Source organism: Leptinotarsa decemlineata, unplaced genomic scaffold (genome assembly GCF_025532065.1).
Source record: "Leptinotarsa decemlineata unplaced genomic scaffold, Ldec_3_MD MMD2_tig00000218_RagTag_RagTag, whole genome shotgun sequence".
In the NCBI taxonomy this organism is placed as follows: Eukaryota; Metazoa; Arthropoda; class Insecta; order Coleoptera; family Chrysomelidae; genus Leptinotarsa; species Leptinotarsa decemlineata.
Genome location: NW_027412545.1, coordinates 3,312,262 through 3,337,868, shown reverse-complemented (window position 1 = coordinate 3,337,868; position 25,607 = coordinate 3,312,262). Strand labels below are relative to the sequence as shown.

Genomic DNA, 25,607 nt, shown 5'->3' with positions numbered 1-25,607 from the left:
CGCCTTTCATCGGCAAATTTGTAACTTGTGTACGATGAATAAAGACCATTTATTATTATTATAATCGACTTTATTTTTCAGTGTCAATGTGTTAGATATTGGACGAAAATACGCTGCCATTATTTTTGGATTCAGTAACACGATAGCCTGTATTCCTGGTATTGTGAGTCCTATAATAGCAGGTTATATTGTGAGAGATGAGGTGAGGTCAAAGAAAATCTGGTAACGAAGATATTTAAACTATTGATACCACTGATATTACATGTTTATGAAAGTTGTCTTTGGACTATTAACTTTCCATGCATGAACAATTCGAAAATATTAAGAGACAGTACACTGTTACGTTCATCGTAGGATCCTTCATGAGTAATATAGCTACAACTAATAGAAAGAGGTTTACTCTAAATTACCGATGAAAAATATATCTCTTAGTTGATCCAACATTCGTATGCCTCTGAATGATCGCTATATGACTGTAAATTTCAGTTTAGTCACATCATTTTTATTCGCATTCTACCACATCACATCACTTGTCCTAATACTGTTGCCTCTTCTTCTATAAAGCATATCACCACACCCTACTTTTAGCGTAAAAACTTACAGGATCTCATACGAAAAATTCTAGATCATTCCATTGCATAAAAAGCATAGCCGTTCAAGAGTTGTTAACGATGAAGCTATTTGTACTGCAGTTTTAGGGCACTTTGGACTAACGGAAAATTCGCAATGTCTTACTAAGTTATCCCGAGAATCAGAAATCAGTCGTATAAATGTTTTCAGGATCCTTCATGGGTACCAATTTCTTCCATATAAGATTAGACTAGTTCATGAATTGAACGAAGATAATTTCGATAGACGTATCGAGTTTTATGAAAGTCTTACTGAACAGATCAACTTGCATCAGAATTTCTTGTATAAAATTTGTTTTTCGTATGAATGTACGTTTAGATTAAATGGAGAGGTGAATCGGCAAAATTGTCGATATTGAAGTGATACGAATCCTCATTTATACCGTTTAGTTCATACCCAACGACCTCAAAAACTGATTGTTTGGGCAGGAATTTCAGGTGACCACAGCATAGGACCTTTTTTATAAATGATAATTTGACTGGAGATATATATTTGGATATGTTGGAGAATCGAATGATAACGTTCATCAATAGGACAATTTAAGGAGGATATAAATTTATTCGAAAACGAAATAGTTTTTCAGCAGGATGGTGCACCTCATTATGCAGGTCCTGTGCGACAATTTTTAGATCATCATTTTTCTGGTCACTGAATTGGCAGAAGAGGTTCTACAGAATGGCCACCAAGGTCTTCGGATCTCACTCCTGTAGATTTCTTTCTATGGGGTCATTTGAAGTCTTAAGTGAATGAGATAGAATCAACAATATTAAAAGATTTTCAAGAGAATATCGTGAGGCATTGCAGAGAAATAACTCCCTAGATTCTCAACCATGTGAGGGCAGCAATGGAAGCTCGTTTGTACCGTTGTATGGAAGTTGGTGGGAATGTTTTTAAACATTTACTATAGTAATTTTTTTCTTGTCATTGTCCAGTCATCAGATTTTGATTCAAGAATTAATAAAAAATATCTTTTTCTGATTTATTGCTTCCATATTTGTCTCTAGAACGGAATTTTGAAAATGTGGCCTGCAGTATAATTTGTTGACCTGTTTTTTTTTATTTTTCCTGCATTGTTTCAAAAGTTATTCAGGGTGGCTCGTTTTCAACTTAAATGATTTGTAGCTCCCGAACCATAAGCTTCAGACCATATGTTTTATACTTTGTTGAAATCTGCTCATGATGGATCACGTGATAATGCGAAACAATACAGGCTGATTCACGGTGGATGGCACATTAGACGTTTCTGGTGAACCAGACAACGGATCACTTTGAAAATTTAATGGAGGGCATATTCGGACATTCTCTAGCCAACTAAAATATTTTCGGCAATGCGGTGTTGCCGCTTCTATTAGAAAGCAGTAGTAACTTTGATTTTTCAAATGGAACACTCTGTATATAATATTATTTTTGGAATCTCCAACAATTGCCCGACAACTTTTCTTGATATTTCCCTATACCTATCTGTTACCGTTTTCGAAATAAAAATTAATTTCAATTTTTTTCTTCGAAAATCATGACTTCTAAAAATGCCGATATCTTTTAGTTAAGAAGTACTATGATATCGAAATTTGGTTTGGAGTTAGGTGATACTTGGACACTTCCCACACGTCAGCCTAATCTCCGTTACTTCAATACAGGGTGGTAAAAAAATACAGTATTTTCTTGCTTGAAAAAGTTGCTGAAATTTGAGTATTTTAAATGGAACACCCTGTATATTATTGAAAATTCGGAAAGCTGCTGAAATTTGCTTTCTTTCTATGTATATCATACCTATACCTAACTAGTCAAGTTTCGGACTTACGAACATTTATTTGTGAAAATGTCCCTTCAGAATGGTATTTCCATTCGGTATTTGGTAAGCAGGCCATGATTACTATTTGACAGTGGCGTTGTGACATTCTCCTAATAATATCGACATTTTCGTCCCTTCAGAAGTTGCAAATACCTTCAAAACGATGGAACAAAACTATTCAAACGAAGTTCTTATGAATTTGTTTATTATTTTTGGACAGTGTGACAAAATTATCAGCAGAACATGTAGAAAGTTCAATGAAATGTATCCGAATCTACCGCCAATGAACCTCAAGAAATTTATACGAATTCAGAACAATTTCAATGCATTTGGATCAACTTTAAAAGCACCAAGAAACTTGCCTCGACCCGTAACTTTCGAAGACAACCAGATTAATGTCTTAGCATATTTTCACGCATTTCCCGAGTCATCGATAAGAAGTGCTGAAGAAGATTTGGGTATAAAATATTCATCGGTTCAAAGAATCTTGCGAAGACATAAAATGCATGATTATAAATTCACCAAAATTCAAGCAATGAAGCCTCAAGATCCTCAACAGAGAGTAGAATTTTGTGAAATGTTGTTGACACGCATTCAAGAAGATCCACTTTTTTTAAATAAAATTATTTGGACTGATGAATCGAAATTTTCGAGAGAAGGGATTTTCAATAGAAAAAATCGTCATTATTGGTCCAGTGAAAATCCTCACGTCACAAAAGAAGCCGGATTTCAAGAAAAATTTAGTTTTAATGTCTTCTGCATGTTGATGGACAACAAATTGAGGTACGTGATATACAAGGAGTCATTAACATCCAGAAGCTACCTGAATATTTTGGAGAATACTGTAGACAGTTTCGTGGATAATCTGCCACTCGAAGATTATCGAAACTGTTGGTACCAACTAGACGGAGCTCCTGCATATTGCACAAGAGAAGTGAGCGCAGAACTGGATAGACTATTTGACGATCGGTGGATGAGGCGCTTGGGACCATGGAATTGGCCAGCGAGATCACCCGATCTTAATCCATTAAATTTTTATTTGTGGGGAATGTTTAAAGAAAAAGTTTACAAACTACCCGTGCGTTCGAGAGATGAATTGTTAGAAAGGATTGCCCAAACATTTGAAGACTTGGATCCCAATGAAATCAGATCTGCCACCTCGAAAGCAGTCAACACCCGCATTTTAAAGTGCTTGGAAGTGAACGGCCAGCGATTCGAACATATTTTGAAATATTCCACATGATTGTTTTACTTTTTTATAATTATTCATATAAATATTTCCAATTTCAAGTTTCTTGGTGCTTTTTTAAAGTTTATCCAAACATATTGAAATTGTTCTGAATTCGTATAAATTTCTTGAGGTTCATTGGCGGTAGATTCGGATACATTTCATTGAACTTTCTACATGTTCTGCTGATAATTTTGTCACACTGTCCAAAAATAATAAACAAATTCATAAGAACTTCGTTTGAATAGTTTTGTTCCATCGTTTTGAAGGTATTTGCAACTTCTGAAGTGACGAAAATGTCGATATTATTAGGAGAATGTCACAACGCTACTGTCAAATAGTAATCATGGCCTGCTTACCAAATACCGAATGGAAATACCATTCTGAAGGGACATTTTCACAAATAAATGTTCATAAGTCCGAAACTTGACTAGTTAGGTATAGGTATGATATGCATAGAAAGAAAGCAAATTTCAGCAGCTTTCCGAATTTTCAATAATATACAGGGTGTTCCATTTAAAATAATCAAATTTCAGCAACTTTTTCAAGCAAACGAAAAAACTGTATTTTTTTACCACCCTGTATTGAAGTAACGGAGATTAGGCTGACGTGTGGGAAGTGTCCAAGTATCACCTAACTCCAAACCAAATTTCGATATCATACTACTTCTTAACTGAAATATATCGGCATTTTTAGAAGTCATGATTTTCGAAGAAAAAAATTGAAATTAATTTTTATTTCGAAAACGGTAACAGATAGGTATAGGGAAATATCAAGAAAAGTTGTCGGGCAATTGTTGGAGATTCCAAAAATAATATTATATACAGAGTGTTCCATTTGAAAAATCAAAGTTGCTACTGCTTTCTAATAGAAGCGGCAACACCGCATTGTCGAAAATATTTTAGTTGGCTAGAGAATGTCCGAATATGCCCTCTATTAAATTTTCAAAGTGATCCGTTGTCTGGTTCACCAGAAACGTCTAATGTGCCATCCACCGTGAATCAGCCTGTATAGATACATTCAAAAAAAATTGGTGACATGCTCTGGGGGTGCGATAGGGGAAGTAACATAAAATGTGAATATGTCAAAATGTGTCCTCCTGTACACTATTGTTGACATTTTTTTCTTGAATATCATTGTACCAGACGTTATTCAGGGTGGCTCGTTTTAAATGGAATGCACTGTATATTAAAAAGAAGTTGGACCAAGAAAAGATCCTTAGGGTAACCCAAAATTTTGTTTTCTTTGAGGAACCATTTTCATTTTCTATGTTACCATAATGTTATCTATCACTTAATGAAATTAATAAAATTCCTTCGGATGCCAAAATTGTTTAGTTTTGAGATCAATATTTCATAATCTACGGCAAATAATATACGTCGCATTGCAAATTAGTTTGTATCAGGTTATAACAAATATGAAACAATATTGAAAGTTCTTCTGTCTATTTTTATATCATTCGAAATGGAGATGGTAGAAAACAAAATTAGACAATTCGAGTTTTTGACGATTATTTCAAAAACAACCACCGATAGTGTCAGTCAAATAAATGATCGAATAATTAGGCCCCGGCCACATATACTCACCGTATATCAGTTCTGTACAAATAAGAAGAATTGGTTAAATTTGGGAGATATTGATCACTAACTTGTTTCGTCACCCCAGTCTCATACATTTAAATTTAGACATTGAAAGTACAAATTACTACCCGTCACTGTCGATTTTCAAAGGTTATTTTACAGAACATGTTCCTCAGAACAAAAACTGAACAAACTTTAATTTCAGACAAATGCAGATCAATGGCGGATAATCTTCTACATATCTTGTGGAGTATATGTATCGGCTACTATGTTTTACGTATGTTTTGCATCGGGTCAAACAGAACCGTGGAGTGAAGAATCCGAAATCACCAGTGTTGGTTCTGAACAATGTCAAAGTAGTGATAATACCACTACTAGACATTAATGTGACTTAGTGTTTTCATACAATAAAAACAAAAATCAGTGTTATCAGCGATGTTTCTTTTATCACCTATCTCCTAAAAATATTAAATATAATAAATGAGAATGAATTGAACAAGACTGTTTGTTTGTTTGGGTCAAATTTAGTAATTGAAGTTTGAACCCCTTCCTTTGACAGATTGATCTGATATTTGGTACACACATTTAGTTTTGATAACAATATAATCCAAAAAATTCTATATCATTGTATATCCAAGATGACCGCAGCTATAAAATGGCGGATTACATATTATTTCACAACTACCTCAATTTGATCTATACATAAAGTGACCAGACGTCCCGTTTTGAACGGGACTGTCACTTTATCCGACCATCTGTCCCGTTGTCCCCAAATGATGATCTGGGACGTAAAATAGTTCCGATTTCTAAAATCATCTCTAAAAAAACCGTTGATAGGTATCGGATGTGGAGCCCATATGATTCATAATGCTATAAAATTTGCTGCAGACCTTTAGATTTCAAAAGCATTATTGTAAAAATATATTAATTTTTTTTATATTTATAAGGTTGGAGTTGAAGCTCTAAAGGAATTTTGCGCTGAAGCTGAAATAGAACATCAACAAAATGCTCGACTACATCAAATCTCGCCTGCTTTGGAGAGAGTTTGGAAAATGTAGCAGCCGTTAAAGAATAATTTTTTGATCATTGAAAAATGTCCCAAATCAATAAAAGACTTTTTTGAAGATCCCACATCTGAATTATGGCTTTGTTTTTTACACGCTCAGTCAGCAAGTTTCCGCCAAGCTCTTTTGAAGGTTGAAGGTCAAACTGTATCGGCAATTGACGCTGCAAAAGAAATCAGTCAACTCATTCAGAATTTGATTCAGAAAGAAACCAATCAGTTTCTTCCATTTACTGTTCGTTATTTAATCATAAAACTGGAAGATGATATTTATGAAGATTTTGTGAAATGAACAGCTACAGAATTTTATAAAACAAGTCGTGAATATTTGGAAGAATGGACTAACTTTCTTACTAGAGAAATGGAGATATTTTATTGGGCAGATTTAAAAAAAGTACCTGCCTAAAAAGTTGTACAAAAAGCATTGGATGTATTGATTGAAAAGGGATATATTGACAGTACTAAGATACAGAAGTATTTGACAAATTTTCATTAATTGTTAATTATGTCACTCCACAAAAAATTACAGACTGGAATAATTCAAAAGTTCACACAGAAACTCGTTGGGTAGAAGTATTCAAATACTTACGCATCAACTATCTGCAACATGAAAATTTATGTATTTTAATTGAATATATTTTATGTCTACCTGGTACAAATGCTCCAGTAGAGAGAATATTTTCTTCAATAAATAGATTGTGGACGTCTGAAAAAAATCACTTACAGGTTTCAGTTCTGAAGGCGATGTTGATAACGAAGATCAATATAAACAAAATGTGCCAAGAATTTCACTCATATTTAAAATCATCACCATCTTTATTGAAGCAAATTTGTTCCTCCGAAAAATATAAATACTACTAAAAATATAATATTGCAAATAATTTAATAATTACTGTCTCATTAACCACTGTGGAAGTGGAGGAACAGGTTATTTTTATCGCCCTCTGATGAAAATAAACTGAACTTCGCCTTTTAGTAATAAAAAAAATTGTATTCAACTGTTAATCACCTAATATTGGGAATGATAAAGACGAATTATTATTATTATTATTATAAGGTGCTTTAATGGGTCCATACAGTATGGAGTATGGTCCATACTGTATGGACCATACATACATACATACATATGTTGTATATGGACGTCCCGTTTTGGGTTGAAAAAAAAAATGGTCAGTTTATCTATACAAGAACTTTATCAACTCAGAATCGGGATACAAGCATGCACCTCCCACCCAAGTCAAGATTTTGTATCGTGTCGAGGACTGTGTGGCGTTAGGATGGCTAAAAATGATACGTCGTTAGCGATAAACCACCCAAGTTGAGGTAAAAGGTTGAAACGTTCCGAGATCTGTGTGGCATTAGGGTGGATAAAAATTAGAAACTGAAAACTTGAAAATAAAATAAAAAAATATTTTTTAAGTTGAACGGTTTTATTGAAAAAAAAATAATAATGATGTAGATGTAGATAATGTACTCAAAACTAAAGAATAATTTGAAACGTCCTAGGTAGCAATCATCACACCACTCTCCTCAGCAATCTACGATACTGATCGTTACGCTACGCCCAATGATTTTATTATTTTTCACACGATCAATACCGTAGATTGCTGAGGAGAGTGGTGTGATGACTCTTTCCTTACCTTCCGAATTATTTTTTAGTTTTCTGTACATTTTCTACCTCATTATTTTTTCTTCAATAAAACAAACCGTCTAACATATTTTGTTTTACTTATTCGTCAACTGTTTTTCAGTTTTTACCAAACCCCCTTTTTTTTAATTCAGCAAAGCCATTCAAAACCAATTCAAATAAAAACTGTTAAAAAAGATACTGCCTATTTCCAGATAACAAAACGCGAAAAATTCAAAGTTATGTTGAGAATAGGATAAACTATTTTTATTTGCGTTTTGATAACGAAAAAAGCCATTTTCAACATAATTCTGATCTAAAGGAATGTTTGCAAAGCAATAACTATTAAGGTTTTCACCTCCAATTCCACAGTTATTTGAATTATTAGAAAATATAAGATTAGAAATAATTAAAGTGTATTATGTCAATGAAGAAAAATAAATATTTAACTCAATTCGTTGGTTCAGTTATTTCATGAGTAGAAGTTTGAATGGTTTAATTAGATAAGTAGGGGTAGATCGAAAGTGGGTGGGTTTTTCCACCCTCCACAGTGACCCGCGAGGGTTCATTGTGGCTCACACCTATTCAAACTCTGCCAAATAAAATCAGTCGATCAATTTATTTGGTGAGTAATCTTTCAGCTCGCAAGATTGGAAGTCTGCCAAACCTAATTCAGTCTACGGTGGTTCTATTACAGAGTAAGCAATCTGCTACCAGGGCCTGAATTTTCTTGTGCAGAATAATCCACTTGAAGGTTGACAGACATATTGAACTTTTCTCAATTTAGTGAAGGCGTGTTTGGCGGTGGGTCTGCTACCACCTTCGTCAGGTAGCTTAGCAACTTAAACGTGAAACTTGGGAAGTGAGTCTCCTGTGACGCATTTTAGGAAAATGCCCTTTCATAACTAGATGTAGGCATCAAATACATCCACCAGCTGAAAGGCCCTCTTCTGATTATTTCAAGTCCAAAATGTGCAGCACAAGAATGGTATCTATGCACCATCTTCTGGAATACTTTCTGCAGCAGCCATAATGGCATATTGAAGACATTCCAGTTTTTTGGTTAGGTACCCTGATATGAAAGAAAGTGAGGCATCAGTGACAGTGAACAGTTGAGCATAACTTAAAATTATGCGAAGTACATGTATTTATTACTTTATTATTGATATTTCAAATTATTTTCTCGGATTATGATGCTTATGTCATCTGTCGGAAAATTGCAAGCGATACCATTGACATAAATAAAAAAGTTACTCGAGTGGAACCTTGTGGTACACCGGCTCTCACGACACCGCCTTCCGTATAATGATAATGAACCAAGTTGTTCTGTGTCTCTTCAATCCTTACTAAGATCTTCCGCTCTGAAGGATAGTTCTTAAACCATTCCAGTGGGATGCCCCGCCCCGTATTCCATAATACTCTAATTTGATCAGTAGTAAAGCACGAACAACACAATCAAAGGCTCTGGGCAGGTCGCAAAATATTCCAAGAAGATATTGTAGAGATTCTAGGGAGTCTCTCATAATTTCTAATGAATAGAAGGTAACATTTGTTGTATTTAATTTTTGGGCGAAAACTGAACTGGCAGTCGGATAATATTTCACGTTCCGATATATACTTTAGGAGTTGTCTATTGACTATAAATTTTGGCAAAAACGAAAAAATAGGGAACCAAGCCATTCCTCTGTAGTTGTTGATGTTTAATGAATCATTTTCTTAAAAGAGGGATTACCACATATGTTTGGAGTACTTTTGAAAAAACTCCGGTAGATATTGATATATTGAAAAAAATTGTTAGGTTAGGTTAGGTTATGTTTTTGGTTATATTTTGTATTCGTTTTGGCGTGTAACATAGGTCAGGTTGGGTTCCGTGGTAAATTTACTATGCTGTTTCTAAAATCAAATCCCATGCTTTCTCTTATGAAGGTTCATTTGCCAAATTTTCAAAACATGGAAAGAATGAACAGTAGGATTTGAGAAGACTGTAAAATCATCATTAGACGCAGGAGGGACTTTGAGTGTATTGGCCTCTGGAGTAGGCATTTATTCCGAGAGTTGGCATGTCAGAAGCGCTCTAAGCCGTATCTTCGTTAACAATAGTCGGATAGCCGCGTACAGTACGTCGAATGAAAGGGAAAGGGGAGCAAAATCTATCGACAAAGAAAAAACAAAGATGGGCAACATGACAGAAGGTCACTAGGCCGCATCTTCGTTAGTAACAATCGGATCGTCACGTGCAGCACATCGAATGAAAGGGAAAAAGAATGTTGAATTTACTGACCAAGAAAAAAAATGGCGCGCGACGTATGGTCCATGACGACGTACGTACCATGATGACGTCCCCGCGCCCAAAAATGATTTTACAGTCGTTTCAGATATTTTAGGGTTATTATTATTAATATTATTCAACCCTCATCTCCGAGTTCAATTTTATCTAATACGACCACCCAAACGATATTTACTCACGTCCTCCTAATGGCTGAAGACCTTCCTCAGCGACAGGGTCTGAGGTCTGAGAATTTCCAAAATGAACCTTCATAATAAAAAAGGTAGGGATTTGGTCCTGGAAACAGCATAGTACATTCACTTTCCGTTAATTCGTTTTTGTCACTTAATTAAAAATATATGAACCTATATATATATATATATATATATATATATATATATATATATATATATATATATATATATATATATATATATATATATATATATATATATATATATATATATATATATATATATATATATATATATATATACAAAACTTGGGAATTTCTTTGGGTGAACAGCAGAACGGAAGTGTACTCTTATAACATAAGTTATTCCAATCTGTTTAAAATCTGTTTAAAATCTGTTTTTCCGTTAACCAGCTGTCGCACCCCTACGAACGACAACCCTCAGAAGTCGAAACTTGTGCGAGCTAAGGATTAACGAGGTCTTACCTTTTAACGTGTGATTCCTAACACGGAATCACGATAAAATTTATTATCATCTTCAGGGAAAAGCTACAAATGTTTTATGGTGATAATACAATATGAAAAAGTTATTTTATTTTAATAATGATATAAAAAAATTTTATACAACTTACTGTTAGTGAGGTTGGCCGTGTCGAAAAGAATGTTATATCTAAACAATTGAAACATGTCAATACAATAAAATAGTCATCAAGTTAAAAGAGGTAGACACCTCACTGGATACAAAGAAGAATAATGAATTAAAACTTTTAATAAAAATCGTTATTTGTTTTAAAATTATGGGAATACCGGTAAACGCCATGTGCATTCAGAAGCAAGAGAGAGAGGCACAAGACAGTTGACATATTGAAAATGACAGTTGTCATGTCATTATATTATAAAGGTGTGTTAGTTTGTAAATGATAACAATCTGGAACACAAAGGGAACTGATTATGGAACAAGTGTGATCAGAGACATCTGCTGTTCTGTAAGTAAATAAATGAGAGAAAATCCACAAAATCAAATATATTAATTAATTAACAAAATCCTCCGTGGTCTTGAGGAATGGAATGAAGAAAATATTTAATCAAAATAAAACCCTGCCTTAGGGAGGTTGGAAGTTTTGTTGAAACAAAATCAAATATTATGAATTTATATTGGAGAAGAGAACCCAGAATTATTGTTCATTTGGAAATTATGTAAATTTTTATCAATGTCTAATAAGAAGGCATAGATTCCACTGAGATGATCAATGTCAGACCTTTTATTAAGGCAGTTATCTGATTGTAATATGAAAGACATTTCCAAAAACAATCTTTTAGATGTATTTCTTTCAGTTGATAAAATTTTTGCTGAATTAAAGTTCATGTTATGACCTTCTTTGTAAACATGATTGCTGAGAGCACATCTCTCAGGATGTAATCTACTGTCACTCTTATGTGACGAGATTCTGTCTTTTAGTAATCTTGACGTTTGACCAATATATTCACTACTACAATTTAGACAAGGAATGGAATAAATTAGATTAGACTGAAGGTTGATGGGAGTTTTATCTTTAAGTTTAGAAAATAGTTTATTAATGGTGAAAATGGTTCTAAAGGCTATTTTTACATTTAAATCTTTGAAAATTCTGCATAGCTTTGGTGTCATATCGCTTATGTATGGTAAAGAGGAGAATAATATAGGAACTGGAGGTGGATCAGTCCCAATTGTGACATTGTCAGACACTAAAGGATTTTCATCCAACTGGTTATTATTATTGACTTGCACGTCCATGGTAGACGTGCTAAATAAGATCTTCTTAAGTAGAGGATCTGGGTAGGAATTATTAATGAATAATTGGAAAAGTATATTTAAATTTTTTTATGAAAAGAGGGATCGGAAATCTGCAGAATGCGATTCTTCATTTGTTTGACCAAATTAATTTTCGTTGACTGCTTGTGGTATGACCAATAGTTCAAGAACCTCCCAGAACTGATAGGTTTGCGATACCAATCTATGCGTAGAGTGTTATCTGGTGTTCTGATAACTTTTGTATCAAGGAAGGGAACCCATTGTTCGTTGTTCTCAGTTTCGATGGTAAACTGTATGTGAGGGTCATAACTGTTGAAGATGTCCACAATCTCAGATATTCCATCTTGAGGAAGGGATAATATAATGTCATCGACATATTTTTTTATGAAGAAAAGATTAAAGGGAAGTACCTGTAAGACCAAATCTAGCAGGTCATCCATGACATATGCTGCTAAAATGGGGCTGATCTTAGCTCCCATTGGAGTACCAAAAGTTTGTTTATAAATTTTACTATTAAATGAAAAATAAGTATTATTAAAAAGGAAAGTTATGGGTTGGAGGAAATCGTCTTTATGAATGTCACAAAATTGACTAATACGTCCCCATTTTCTATCAATCGATCTAAGACAAGTGTCTAAATAGACATTACTAAAGAGGGATACGACGTCTAAGCTAGCAATTACATAATTGTTGGGAAGTTTCATTTTGTTGAATGTGGAAAACACATCAAAAGAATCTTTAATAAAATATTGATTATCATTTTCATAAGCTTTAGTTAAAATGTCTGTTAGAAAGGAAGCAAGTTTTTCAGTGGGAGAACCAATTGAAGCAATAATGGGTCTAACAGATAGGGTTGGTTTATGAATTTTAGGTAAAGCATAAAATTTTGGTAAAATACCAGTATAATTGGTGAGACGTTTTTTTGTAGGTTCGTCAATCTGATTAGATTCAAATAATTGTTTAATTAACTCATTACAGTTACGTTGAACTTGTAATGTCGGATCTTTATTTACTTGTGAATAAGAATCACAATTTTCAATAAGATTTGTAGAAAGGTTGATATATTGGTCACGATCAAGTATCACAGTAACATTACCTTTATCAGATTTGGTAATTACGAGGTCTGGATTATTTTTTAAGAAGCGTTTAGTTTTTAAGAACAGATTTTGGAAGAAATTTCTGTTCAAAAGTTGTTTAGAAATTATAAAATTTGTAATAATGTTAGTAGAACGTGCTACTAAGGAGTTTCTTTCACTATCATTGGAGATAGTGGAGGTGATGTAGTGATGTAGTAAAAATAGCCTTTAGAACCATTTTCACCATTAATAAACTATTTTCTAAACTTAAAGATAAAACTCCCATCAACCTTCAGTCTAATCTAATTTATTCCATTCCTTGTCTAAATTGTAGTAGTGAATATATTGGTCAAACGTCAAGATTACTAAAAGACAGAATCTCGTCACATAAGAGTGACAGTAGATTACATCCTGAGAGATGTGCTCTCAGCAATCATGTTTACAAAGAAGGTCATAACATGAACTTTAATTCAGCAAAAATTTTATCAACTGAAAGAAATACATCTAAAAGATTGTTTTTGGAAATGTCTTTCATATTACAATCAGATAACTGCCTTAATAAAAGGTCTGACATTGATCATCTCAGTGGAATCTATGCCTTCTTATTAGACATTGATAAAAATTTACATAATTTCCAAATGAACAATAATTCTGGGTTCTCTTCTCCAATATAAATTCATAATATTTGATTTTGTTTCAACAAAACTTCCAACCTCCCTAAGGCAGGGTTTTATTTTGATTAAATATTTTCTTCATTCCATTCCTCAAGACCACGGAGGATTTTGTTAATTAATTAATATATTTGATTTTGTGGATTTTCTCTCATTTATTTACTTACAGAACAGCAGATGTCTCTGATCACACTTGTTCCATAATCAGTTCCCTTTGTGTTCCAGATTGTTATCATTTACAAACTAACACACCTTTATAATATAATGACATGACAACTGTCATTTTCAATATGTCAACTGTCTTGTGCCTCTCTCTCTTGCTTCTGAATGCACATGGCGTTTACCGGTATTCCCATAATTTTAAAACAAATAACGATTTTTATTAAAAGTTTTAATTCATTATTCTTCTTTGTATCCAGTGAGGTGTCTACCTCTTTTAACTTGATGACTATTTTATTGTATTGACATGTTTCAATTGTTTAGATATAACATTCTTTTCGACACGGCCAACCTCACTAACAGTAAGTTGTATAAAAATTTTTTATATCATTATTAAAATAAAATAACTTTTTCATATTGTATTATCACCATAAAACATTTGTAGCTTTTCCCTGAAGATGATAATAAATTTTATCGAAATATTGGAATAACTTGTGTTATAAGAGTACACTTCCGTTCTGCTGTTCACCCAAAGAAATTCCCAAGTTTTGTTCTTAACTAGTCAGCAAAGACTGTCCTTCAACTATATATATATATATATATATATATATATATATATATATATATATATATATATATATATATATATATATATATATATACAGTGTGCGATACCATTTGGAGCATTTCTCGATATTAGATAACATTGTTTTTACCCACAAAAGGGAGCCAAATAGAAGTGTCTTTTCAATGATATGCCACACTTGGTACTATCCTTAATCGAATTCTAAGGGTGATGGTCACCAAGTGACGGAGGATGAGGTATGAGGAGGAGGTTTAGGTTGTGAATCATAATATGATTGTCCCCTTTGAATTGAAGATCAATCTGTTTTTGCATTTCTTTCTCAACAAATGTGACTTCAAGATAGTCGAGTGTTTGAAACGAACGAAACTTTCTGAAATCGAACTTTTGTAATAATATCATCGTATGCACGAGATAATTAACTAACCACAGAGATCAAAATTATTCAGGTACGTATTCAAAATTTGTTATGTGGTGGTTAGTCCTTAGCTCGCACAAGTTTCTACTTCGGAGAGTTGTCGTTCTTAGGGGTGCGACAGATGGTTGACGGAAAAACAGATTTTTTTTAAACTTACAAATGAATGGTGCCGTGAAAAAGGATTTTATTATCACCCGGTAGCATTTACGTCTCCAACTGATTCTCTTTATCACACAACAGTCATTATAAACCATAAAACACGTATTAACGATGAACATCGCGTGTCGCAATAAAAAAGAAATTAATCAGGAGTAAACGTAAAACGGTGAATGTCGAAATCCATGAAACATCAAATAATATGTTTCTATCCACAAAAAACTAATCCAAAATTCCAAGATATCGTAGTTATTCGTAACAGTATGAAATAAGATCAATATTATTGAAAGCACTTCGAATGATTGCCAACTACTCATGAGTTATGAGCGATTATTGATTTGATTACGCAACTTGTTTCTATTAATTCATAAAATTGAATTATATCAATTCATCAGTTAAAGGTATTTCTATATTGAGAGATGGCTCCACGTGTATTTATGCCTTCCACGAAATACAAACCCAACCACTGGAGTTTTTATCACTCATAAAGCCAACCCATATCTTTGTCTTAATTTCAGTCTCAACATTTAAGCAGCATTTCAGTCTCAGCAGCAAGCATTTAAACAACTTTATACGTCCTTGATCCATTCTCTGTTCTCTAATTGTGGCCCGAAATCCAACTTTCAGAACTATGCCTTAATTAATCCATTATTCAAAAAAGGGGATGAAAAAGAGATTTGGAATTATAGACCACTGTATAGTAGCCAAAGTTATCGAGAAAAAGAAAAAATTATGTACTCTCTCCTACACAGTTTGCATTCACACACAACAAATCAACAGAAGATAGAATAAGCTATGTAAAATATAATATCTACAGATCGTTATACACCCTATACTATAAGGACTTAATACCGAAAAATCTTGAAAAACTGATTAGCGTTATGAAAGATATTGGTATCAGAGGAGTAATTTGTTGTATGCTTCGGAAATATTTATAAATCAGAACACAATACGAGTATATACAGATAGAGTAAGGGAACCGCAAACAGTGATAACAGGGAAACCCCAAGGTACAGTTTTAGGACCCCTAATATTTTGAATTTACATCAACAATCATGCTCTTTCTCAATATAAACACGAGTATATAATATTCCATCTGATGTTCTCACGAAAATAATTCGACATATTTCATCGAAGGTGTGAAATGCACAAGTTATTTCGGGATTGAAGAACCTTTCTGCAGAAAATATGCTGAAATTATCTTCAATTATTAACAAAAATCCATGGTTGAATGGAATTAATGATTCAAAATAGAAAGGGTCGAATATGTCTACAATAAGTACCTACTTCGTGGATTCATCTCTATTTTTATTCACAGATCATGTATTCTTCTAATTTCTTACTACACATCCCAAAAATGGAAATATTTATTCATAACGATAGACTTCGTTCCGAATAATAATATCACCCATTAATAAAACTCTTTTCACATCTGTCTTACTGAACACATGTATGTATTCCATTAAATGTAATTTCACCTATTTACAGAAGTTTCACAGCTTCTGTGTAAGACTTCTACCCCAATGATCATTTACTTATATTGAATATATACAGTGAGGACGTAAGAAGTCCCCACCCCTTAACATTTGAACGGAACAAGCTATCGAGGATGGGTAAAATTCAGCATAAAAATGATTGTGGTCAGGTGGCCTAGTGTCAAGAGGGCATCATAAATTTTCTAAATCTAAAGGTGGGTCACGTGACTTCTTGTTTTGAAGACCTTCAGAGTGTCTATCCATCACTGCCGTGTTTGTGAAAATCGACCAAGCCGTTTCAAACTGACAAGCGTTTGAAATTTACTTCAAATATGTTACAAATAAATCAAAAACCTAAAAACCTTTTAATTGCAACAAAATTTTGAGTAACAATTTCAACTATTTTAACAAGTGCTCGAAATGTTTGCCGTTCACTTCTTGACAGAAAAAACGTCGGTGTTGGAATTCATTGCGAACGTTATTGAATGTTTCCGGGTTAATACTGTAACAGACATCTGTAATTCAGTCCATAAATTCCTGAAGAGACTGTGGCTGCATGATGTACACCTCAGATTTTATCCCACAGAAAAAAGTCCATAGGTGTCATATCAGGTGACCTATCTGGCCATTGCCATTCAATGGGGCCACGTCGACCTATCCACCGTCCCGAAAAATTCTAGTCAAGCCATTCTCGGACAGACCTGTAGTAGTGAGGAGGTGCACCATCTTGTTGAAAGGTAACATCCATGGTTACATCCAGTTACATTCTCTGCCATAAATATTGGACGTATGATATGGTCACTCATGTCACAAGTTGATCTTCTCTGGAGTTTGAGTATAACCCCCTCGAAAAACGTGCGGATTTACGTCTGACCAATAACGCACATTCTATCTATTCACTGTTCCATTTAGAAAAAACGTACCGTCATCACTAAAACAATTAGAGTTATTGTAACAACAGCTGCCAGAATGTCGTCGTTACGCAACCAGTCCTTTGAAATTTATTGACCGATTTCCTTAAATAGGTACGAGATATTGGATTATTTGGGAAGCGCTCATTAAATATGTTTTCTGCTTCATGGTAATTACGCCTAGCTTCACCGTAAATTGAAATTGCTTTGGTTTTTCTTCTAAAGGACGGGGACGAGGCATTTGAAAATTATAAAGAAATACTGAAACCTATAAAAACTGTCAGAAGTGTCGATATGATTAACGTCAATGTTAGACTGACGTTGAAATGAAATGCTATTTGGAGTCTCTAGCAAAATAACAGGTATAAAAAACTGGAACAAAAACCACAATTTGAAATACCAATAATATTCGCACCAGTTTTACCACAAAACATTGGTTTTTTGACCAGAATCAGTAACGGAGTTGAAATTCTACTGCAATTGATAGTTGAAATAATTTATTTGTTGAATATCTAGAGCAAATTTCAAACGTTTGTCAGTTTGAAACGGCTTGGCCGATATTCACAAGCAGAGCGGTGTTGGATAGAGAATCGGAAGGCCTTTGAAACCAGGAGCCACGTCACCTCCCTTTATATTAAAAAAAGGTTGATGGAACGTAGTAAAAGTAGTACCTTTTTACCTGAATTTTACCCGATCTCGATAGCTTGTTCCTTTCAAAAGTTAAGGGGGGAGAGGATTTTTTACGTCCTCACTGTATATTTTTTCATGTTCGTAACTTTTATAAGTTTTAAATTATTAAAATTATATATTATATAAATTATGTATATGATTACAAATATCTGCATTTTTGTCATGTTCACTGTAAAAATAATTAATATTATTAATTATTAGCTATTAGCAATTAACTATTGGCTATCATATTTTTAAAAAGATAAATGAGAGTTTTTCAATATTTATTGATTCTAGAATATGTTTTGGAGTAAATTGATATTAGTAGCCGTTACAACGTGGTAGAAGATCATCATGAAAAATGAGAAATAAAACATTCTATGTTTTTATACCACTTGTACTCGTAACTAACATTACTGCAGTGTCGTCCTATACGGACATGTTCAAAGTGAAGAATAATTGATAATATTAGCCCGTATATATCTTAACACCACTGTAAGTAATAACAGAGGTACTTAACTCAATTGCGAACTTGAATTTTGTTTACCTGTGATAATGTGTGTACGCTAATTTTAAAACCTATGAGAAAACGATATGGATGTGATCATTTAGCAGGTTACATCTGAAATGTTTAAGCTTATGAATTTACAAAAAATTCCGAATAATTGAGTTTCCAACCCTTGCTTGCATAGTGCAAAATTTCCGGATCATTTAGATTTGGCAGCGTGTGTTTGCATTCCAAGGAATGGTTTGAAAACGTTAAATCATTTCACCTAGTTTGAAAGACCTTTCATGTCATACCGCTTTGAGAAATTTCGGCCACATTGCTCATAAACTTCAGATTTCTTCATGTCGCCACTGTATCTTTGGTATTAAAAATAAATTAGATAACCTGGCATGTCACTTCCACATTTTTCATATTTTGGGATAACTTACAATTTTTTGGGGCTTCGCTTATCCTAATATTCCATGAGTGGCGGTGACTGAATTGGGCAAAGTATAGACTATCTCCAAATGATTTATTTCGATACATTGTTTCAGATAACCTTTTGAATAGTAATAATATTTGGAGTTACTCCAACATATAGTTGATATGATCATTCCATTTCAGATATACATTCATCATTACTCCAAATAATTTGATAGTATCAACTGGTTTTAATTTTTACAAATTGAGATAAATACGAGTATTAACGGGTTCAATATTCAACAAATAATTTCTACATGAGAATGATATATAGTTTTTTGAAATCATATTGTTACCATCAAATTTTACTAGCCAATCACTGATAATTTTGAAATTTGTTAATGCTTTCTGTTTCAGATTACTGTACCGAGATTATAACATTACATGCTCAACTAGTTCTTTTCTCTATTCTGTTTTTATTCCTATAGTACATGGGCGTGAAGACTGGCACAAACAATTGCCTGAATATTTCGTTCAGGCCAGTCTTAGCTTACCCAGACAGTAGAGTTATGGACTGACATATATCAGAAAACAACTACTCCCTTGCCTAATACCACGCAAGGCGTTGGATTACCGACAGGTATCAGTGCAGGATTCTTCCCAGAAGTAATTCCCGCATATGATGTTATCTATAGAACCAGAATCGATTTTTACTTATTGGTACACACTTGCAGGTCGGTGCAAGGTAATGTCAATCATCAACATGAAGTCGATATTTCCTCTAATTAAAAATCGAATTCCTTTCAGAGTATTATTCCTCGAACTAGGCTGAAGCGAACGACGAACATAATTACTTCTGTGAAGAATCCTACACTGACACCTGTCAGATATAAACCAACGCCATTCGTGGTATTACCCAGGGAAGTAATTGTTTTCTGATAGGTGTCAGTCCATGCACCTACTGTGTAGGTACTGGCCTGAACGAATTGTTCCATTAGATAATTTCTTTATTTTATGTTATCTTCGAAACATGTACGCAACTTTTTCATTTTATGAAAAGAAAAACATTTCAAATTGTATTTAAATGATGAAATATAGTATCATCCAAATATTTCCTAGGACTTTTCACTCAAGCTATTTAGCATAGACTGAAAAAAGGTTTGAATGAAACAGCTACGAGTATTAGGCTTAACTAAATTTTTATTGTGAAATCTATTTGAATTCGCCATAGGTTAAATCAAGGAGTAACTGCTGGGCATCTTTTCTTCCACGAAGTCCATAAAAAAACCCTAAAGGTGTAGGAGTTTCGGAATAATTGTCCACAGTTGTTTGGACACTAGTTTCCTTTGGCATGTACGTCTGTGTTGGATTACAGTTTTTGCTGAATGATCTTTCAGTTTGGGTAGATGATGTTTTACAATTTTTCAGGTAAGCCTGAAAGATATGAAAATGAGTGATGAACTTTTCAGTCGCAAAAATGTCCGCCAAGGAGTGGGAAATAATTATTCCTTTTTATACCCGAAAAATTGAATAACTTGTAGCACTGCAATTTCTATATGAACGTATTGTCTATAAAAAATATATTCTCTCTGAGAAAAACATTGTAATATTTCATGACTGAACCAAACATATCATATGAATCTAAAATCAAAAGAAAATATCTGTATTACTGTCAATTTCAATTTGAACTTTTAAAATGATATCCATTGTCGTAGCATATCTGGGTAACTGATTAACGGAAAAACAAATATCTAAAGTTGAGAAAACCTGACCACCATATGGTAGTATATTATTCAACGAGCATAAAATGCGGTTATTACTCGTGAGAAAGAAGGTCGTCATACTCGTCAATCATAGAAGCGAGTAATCACGATTTCTTGCGAGTAGAAAACAATATTTTTTTATGATTAATATAAGGAATATTTTAAAAGATGAATCTCACCTAGAGTGATATCATTGATTCACATATTAGGAATCTCTTCAGAATTGGATAAAGAAACTAGGATTTAGAATTAAAATAATGAAAAAAACTTCAAGCAGTTATGGAAAACAGAAGAGTAGTGGAATTGCGTAATACTTGAAACAAATAACTGAATAAGAGAAGAACAACGGAAAATTTTCTATTTGAACGAAACATTGTATGACACTTACGACACAGTTACGAAAGGCTGGACCGATGGTTCGAGAATGTGAACGCCTAACATGCCTGCAAACAAAGGATGGCGACTAATAATTGTGCATTGCGGAGGAAGTGAAGGATGGATTCCGAATTTTTTGAAATGATGTGGAAAAAAACTTGACTACTGTAATGTTGACTATCATAAGAATATGGAAGCAAATATTTTCGAGGAATGGTTTGTAATAGTTCTTGACAGGAAGCATTCACGATAGCTTATCAAAGTACTGAATAAAAATTCGAGGAAAGATGAAATATACAGTTTTCTATTGGATAACAATTTGTATTCTGAAGATTACTATACCAAAAACCAACTACTTGAAGTTTTACCGACAAAAACATTTGAAAAATGTGTATGCCCTTGAGAGTATTGCTCACCATACTGAGACTACCCCCCTATTTTTCTGTTTTCAATCCCATCGAGTTAATTTGGGGAAAATTGAAACAAAGCATCAGGCGTAAGAATAATTTTCCAAAATTTAATAAGGAGGTAATGGAGATAATTAAACAAGAAATATCTAATATTACCGAAGAAGACTGACAAAAAAGAGTTGAAAAAGTAATTTTAGTTGAAAAGGACTATATGGAGATTGGAAACTTCCATAGTATTGGTGGAAATAAATAATAATAACGGTGTCCGAGTTCGTAAGTCAGAATAAGCACAATATTTCATAGTGTATTTTACTAGTTTGGACTTTGTCTAATATGATTCGAAATCCATGAACACACCAAGAAAACTAGAATGAACGACTAAAATAGATATCAATTATAATAAGCAATAAAACGTGAAATGAAAGTCAATAAAAATAATTGAATAATAAAAATAAAAACGAAATAACCACAGAGTAAAAAGAAATAAAAAAGATAAAAATGAAAATGAGCAAAAATTAAAAAAGAAATTAGGGAAGAAAGGATTTCGAATAAAGTTACTTTCTTTCACGTAATATTGCTTAGGATAATAGATATTTCAGTTGTTCATTCTAATTTTATTTGTTTTCTCATAAATTTCGAACTACTAAAATTAATACTGTTTCTATTAGGAATATATTCAATGTCAAAAGGCAACACCCACCATTTGCCAAGCTTTTCTTCTGAGGTCCCAAACATTTGAATCGTATTTGGAATATTTTGAGATCGGCGGCGGCATATATGATTCAATATATGTTCCTTGTTCTTTAGTTTCTTTATGAATCTCTTCATATTCAACTAGTCTGAAATAGTCGTATATTATATGTTGATATTTTAGGAATTGCCCAATTTAATAATGAAAATAATAATAAATTGACTGTATCCACCATCATTTACCAAGAAAAAAAACATAGCTTACAACCAAAACTGAAAAGAAAAAGATAAGCGGAGTATCAGCTGGACTGTTTGTCAACTCCAACTTAAGCTGTTTTCTAACTCAACCAATTTGATTTCATTATGTGAAAAGCTGGCATGATATAAGATGAACATTCGAGCTACTTATTTATGTTACATTCGGAAGGTCAGTTTTGAAAAAGGAATTTTTTTCCTTGTAGTGTACAAAACTCATATGCATACGACATGCTCCAGGTTCAGGTGAAAAACACCTTTACTCTTTTCTGTCATGTAGACCTACGACTTTTCATCGATGAGAAATTTTTCAGTTTTAGTAAAACTAGCTCCATTTTGGATTTGTTCCATTCGCAGTACATGCACATGTTACGCTGTTAAGAAAGTTCTTTATGAAAATGTAGAATTATTCATTCAATTACAATACTACGTGCTGGAACAACAGGTGTTTCTGGGAAAGCCTTCGCAATCATTGACAGTGAAGGACAGTATCAATTGTCACTACATCTTCAAAAAGTTTGAAATGGACGACACCAAAGATATAACACCAGTCATACAACAATTTAGGGTGTAGCTGTTCTTTGACGGCCCGTCTGCGATTTTGTCAGGGTGTTGCCAACTCTTTGTTACGATCATGGTTGATTTGAAGGGCCATTTCTCATCTCCTCTGCCACTCAATTGTATTCCTGGTCTTCAGACAGAGTGTGGGGAACCCGCGGTTACTCAGAAGTCGAGAACATTTCTGAAATGCTCTCATGAGTTTCTGCTGGAAAATTACCGACTTTGAACATCTTTAAAATCGAATTTCAATCAGAAATTTGAATGAAAGTAAATGAAGAAGACATACATATTCAAACGTAAATGATATACGACCGGTTACGGCTTTCGCGGCCGAGACCATGGATACCACAGTCGGCTTGTACGAGAAGCCATTGAAATCCATAAACATACGGAGAACTACAACAGAAAAGTGGAGGCGGCAACGCTTAACCGGATTTGTAGTCCCATACTCAGAGATGCTATTTTTTTTTCAAAAACTACACCTCACGATTTAATCTCCACAAACTTTGTGGAGATCAAATCGTGAGGTGTAGTTTTTGAAATAACTATGGATCTTCATCAAGCAACGGCTGATTCAATCTGAAAATCAAAGATGCTAAAGTGGCAACAGCGCAATTCAATGTTATGGCTCTTAGAGACGACATTTCACTCATTTATAAGTCAAGTATTAATACAGTAACAATTAACAACCCGCTAACAGGTACGGCGAAAATATATACGTCATTTACAGGTAATACCACTTCGGCCAATAGCAACGCATCAACAAGAGAGGCAGACTAAACCGCATAAGGGTTAATTGTGGCTCACACCTATTCACACTCGGCCAAATAAACCCAGCCTCTTAACGAAGCCGAATAGTTTGTATGGTGAGTGGTCTTTCAGGTCAGATGGTGAGAGTACGGATCTGCCGGACTCAAGGAACCTGATTCGGTCCCCAGCGGGGCAGGCACAAAGTATATGCTTTGCAGTTGCATCATTTTCCAGACAGAGGCGACACACACTGTCTTCCGACAGTCCAAGTCTCTGCATGTGATGATTCAAATGACAGTGACCTGAAAGAAGGCCTGTTAGACATCGTAATTCATCCCTACTGTAGTCCAACAACAACTTTGCTCGGTAGGAGCCAAGAGCTTCCAACGCCGCTTGACTGTCCGAGAATATTTTTATTGACTTATGTATGAGATTGGATTCTTCCAATTTCTCCGCAAACAATTCAATAGCGTAAATTTCCGCTTGAAATACAGTCGCATATGTTCCTAGGCAGGTTGATATCTCTGTCCTGGGTCTGCCACTGAAAACACCTGCACCGAAACCGGAAGATATTTTTGATCCATCTGTGAACCAACAACTATCTGCTCTTAATATTTCCTTCTCCCGCAGGATCCAGTCCTCTCTACTCGGGAATAGTACTTTATAAGGCAGTTCATAGTTGAGAGTTGGAGGCATGAAGTCTAGCCTCTCTTTCCAGAAAAATGTGGAGAAGAGGTAGATCTACAAGGATATCCATGGCCGCTGACGGTGTGGTATTGATGGCACCACTGATAGCCAGACAATCCTGTCTCTGTAAGCCAGAAAGCTTCGCTTGGGCCGTTTTCTGTAAAGCCTTCAGCCACCAAGCAATTGCACCATAAATGATCAATGGTCTGACAATCAACACATAAATCCAATGGATTTTTTTGGGATCTGAACCCCAAGTTTTACCACAAATCCTTCGACATGTCCATAGAGACAGTCTGGCTTTATGTGAAACTTTTTCCAAGTGAGCATTTCAGGTGAGTCTTTTATCAAGGACAATGCCAAGATATTTCACATCCGTTCCAAATAGAATGACCACACCATTGAGGGAAAGTGGCGTTAGATCGTCTAATTTCCTTATCTTGGTGAAGGGGATTAACACAGTTCTGCTGGGATTGACAGACATCTGCTTCCTCAGGCACCAACTGTGAACAACGTTCAACGCGTTTTTGGAGAATATTACCAGCTACCCTTCCCGACGTGGACCTTGCCAGGATGACAAAGTCAGCTGCATAAGCTTGCAGATCAAGTTTTCTTCTGTCGCGGGCATCAAGCAGACTATCCACCAGGAGCGACCACAGATGAGGAGATAGTACCCCACCTTGAGGGCAGCCCCTGGTGACCCTGAACCTGATAGCCTCGCCTTTAAGAGTCGTAGTTCAAGTTCTGTTTACTATCATGGCATAGATCATTAGGTAATGCATTGTCAAATGCTCCTTCAATATCAAGAAATACAGCAACCGCAATCTCCTTGTTGTCAAGGGATTGGGAGATTTTCTCAACGAGGTTGTTTAATGCTGAATCTGTCGATTTGCCGGTTTGATAAGCATACTGGTGGTTAT

At 34.3% G+C, this 25,607-nt stretch overlaps 3 protein-coding genes across 13 annotated transcripts in view; 1 reads left to right on the top strand and 2 right to left on the bottom strand.

The window, feature by feature from the left end:
- Positions 1-5,731, top strand: part of LOC111506777 (sialin) — a 29,392-nt gene extending 23,661 nt beyond the window's left edge. The window contains exons 7-8 of the mRNA XM_074173278.1: positions 82-202; positions 5,436-5,731. Coding sequence (XP_074029379.1) covers positions 82-202; positions 5,436-5,615 — 301 coding nt within the window. The 3' untranslated portion in view covers positions 5,616-5,731. The remainder of the gene's footprint in view (positions 1-81; positions 203-5,435) is intronic.
- The window catches only part of Camta (Calmodulin-binding transcription activator), a 995,933-nt gene that overhangs the window by 915,917 nt on the left and 54,409 nt on the right, over positions 1-25,607 (bottom strand). The window lies entirely within an intron of this gene.
- LOC111506776 (cilia- and flagella-associated protein 206) overlaps positions 20,377-25,607 on the bottom strand; it is a 32,175-nt gene continuing 26,944 nt past the window's right edge. For both annotated transcript variants that reach the window (XM_074173292.1, XM_074173293.1), the window contains 2 exons: positions 22,445-22,583; positions 20,377-20,630 (listed from right to left, as the gene is read on the bottom strand). In XM_074173292.1, coding sequence (XP_074029393.1) covers positions 20,409-20,630; positions 22,445-22,583 — 361 coding nt within the window. In that variant the 3' untranslated portion in view covers positions 20,377-20,408. The remainder of the gene's footprint in view (positions 20,631-22,444; positions 22,584-25,607) is intronic.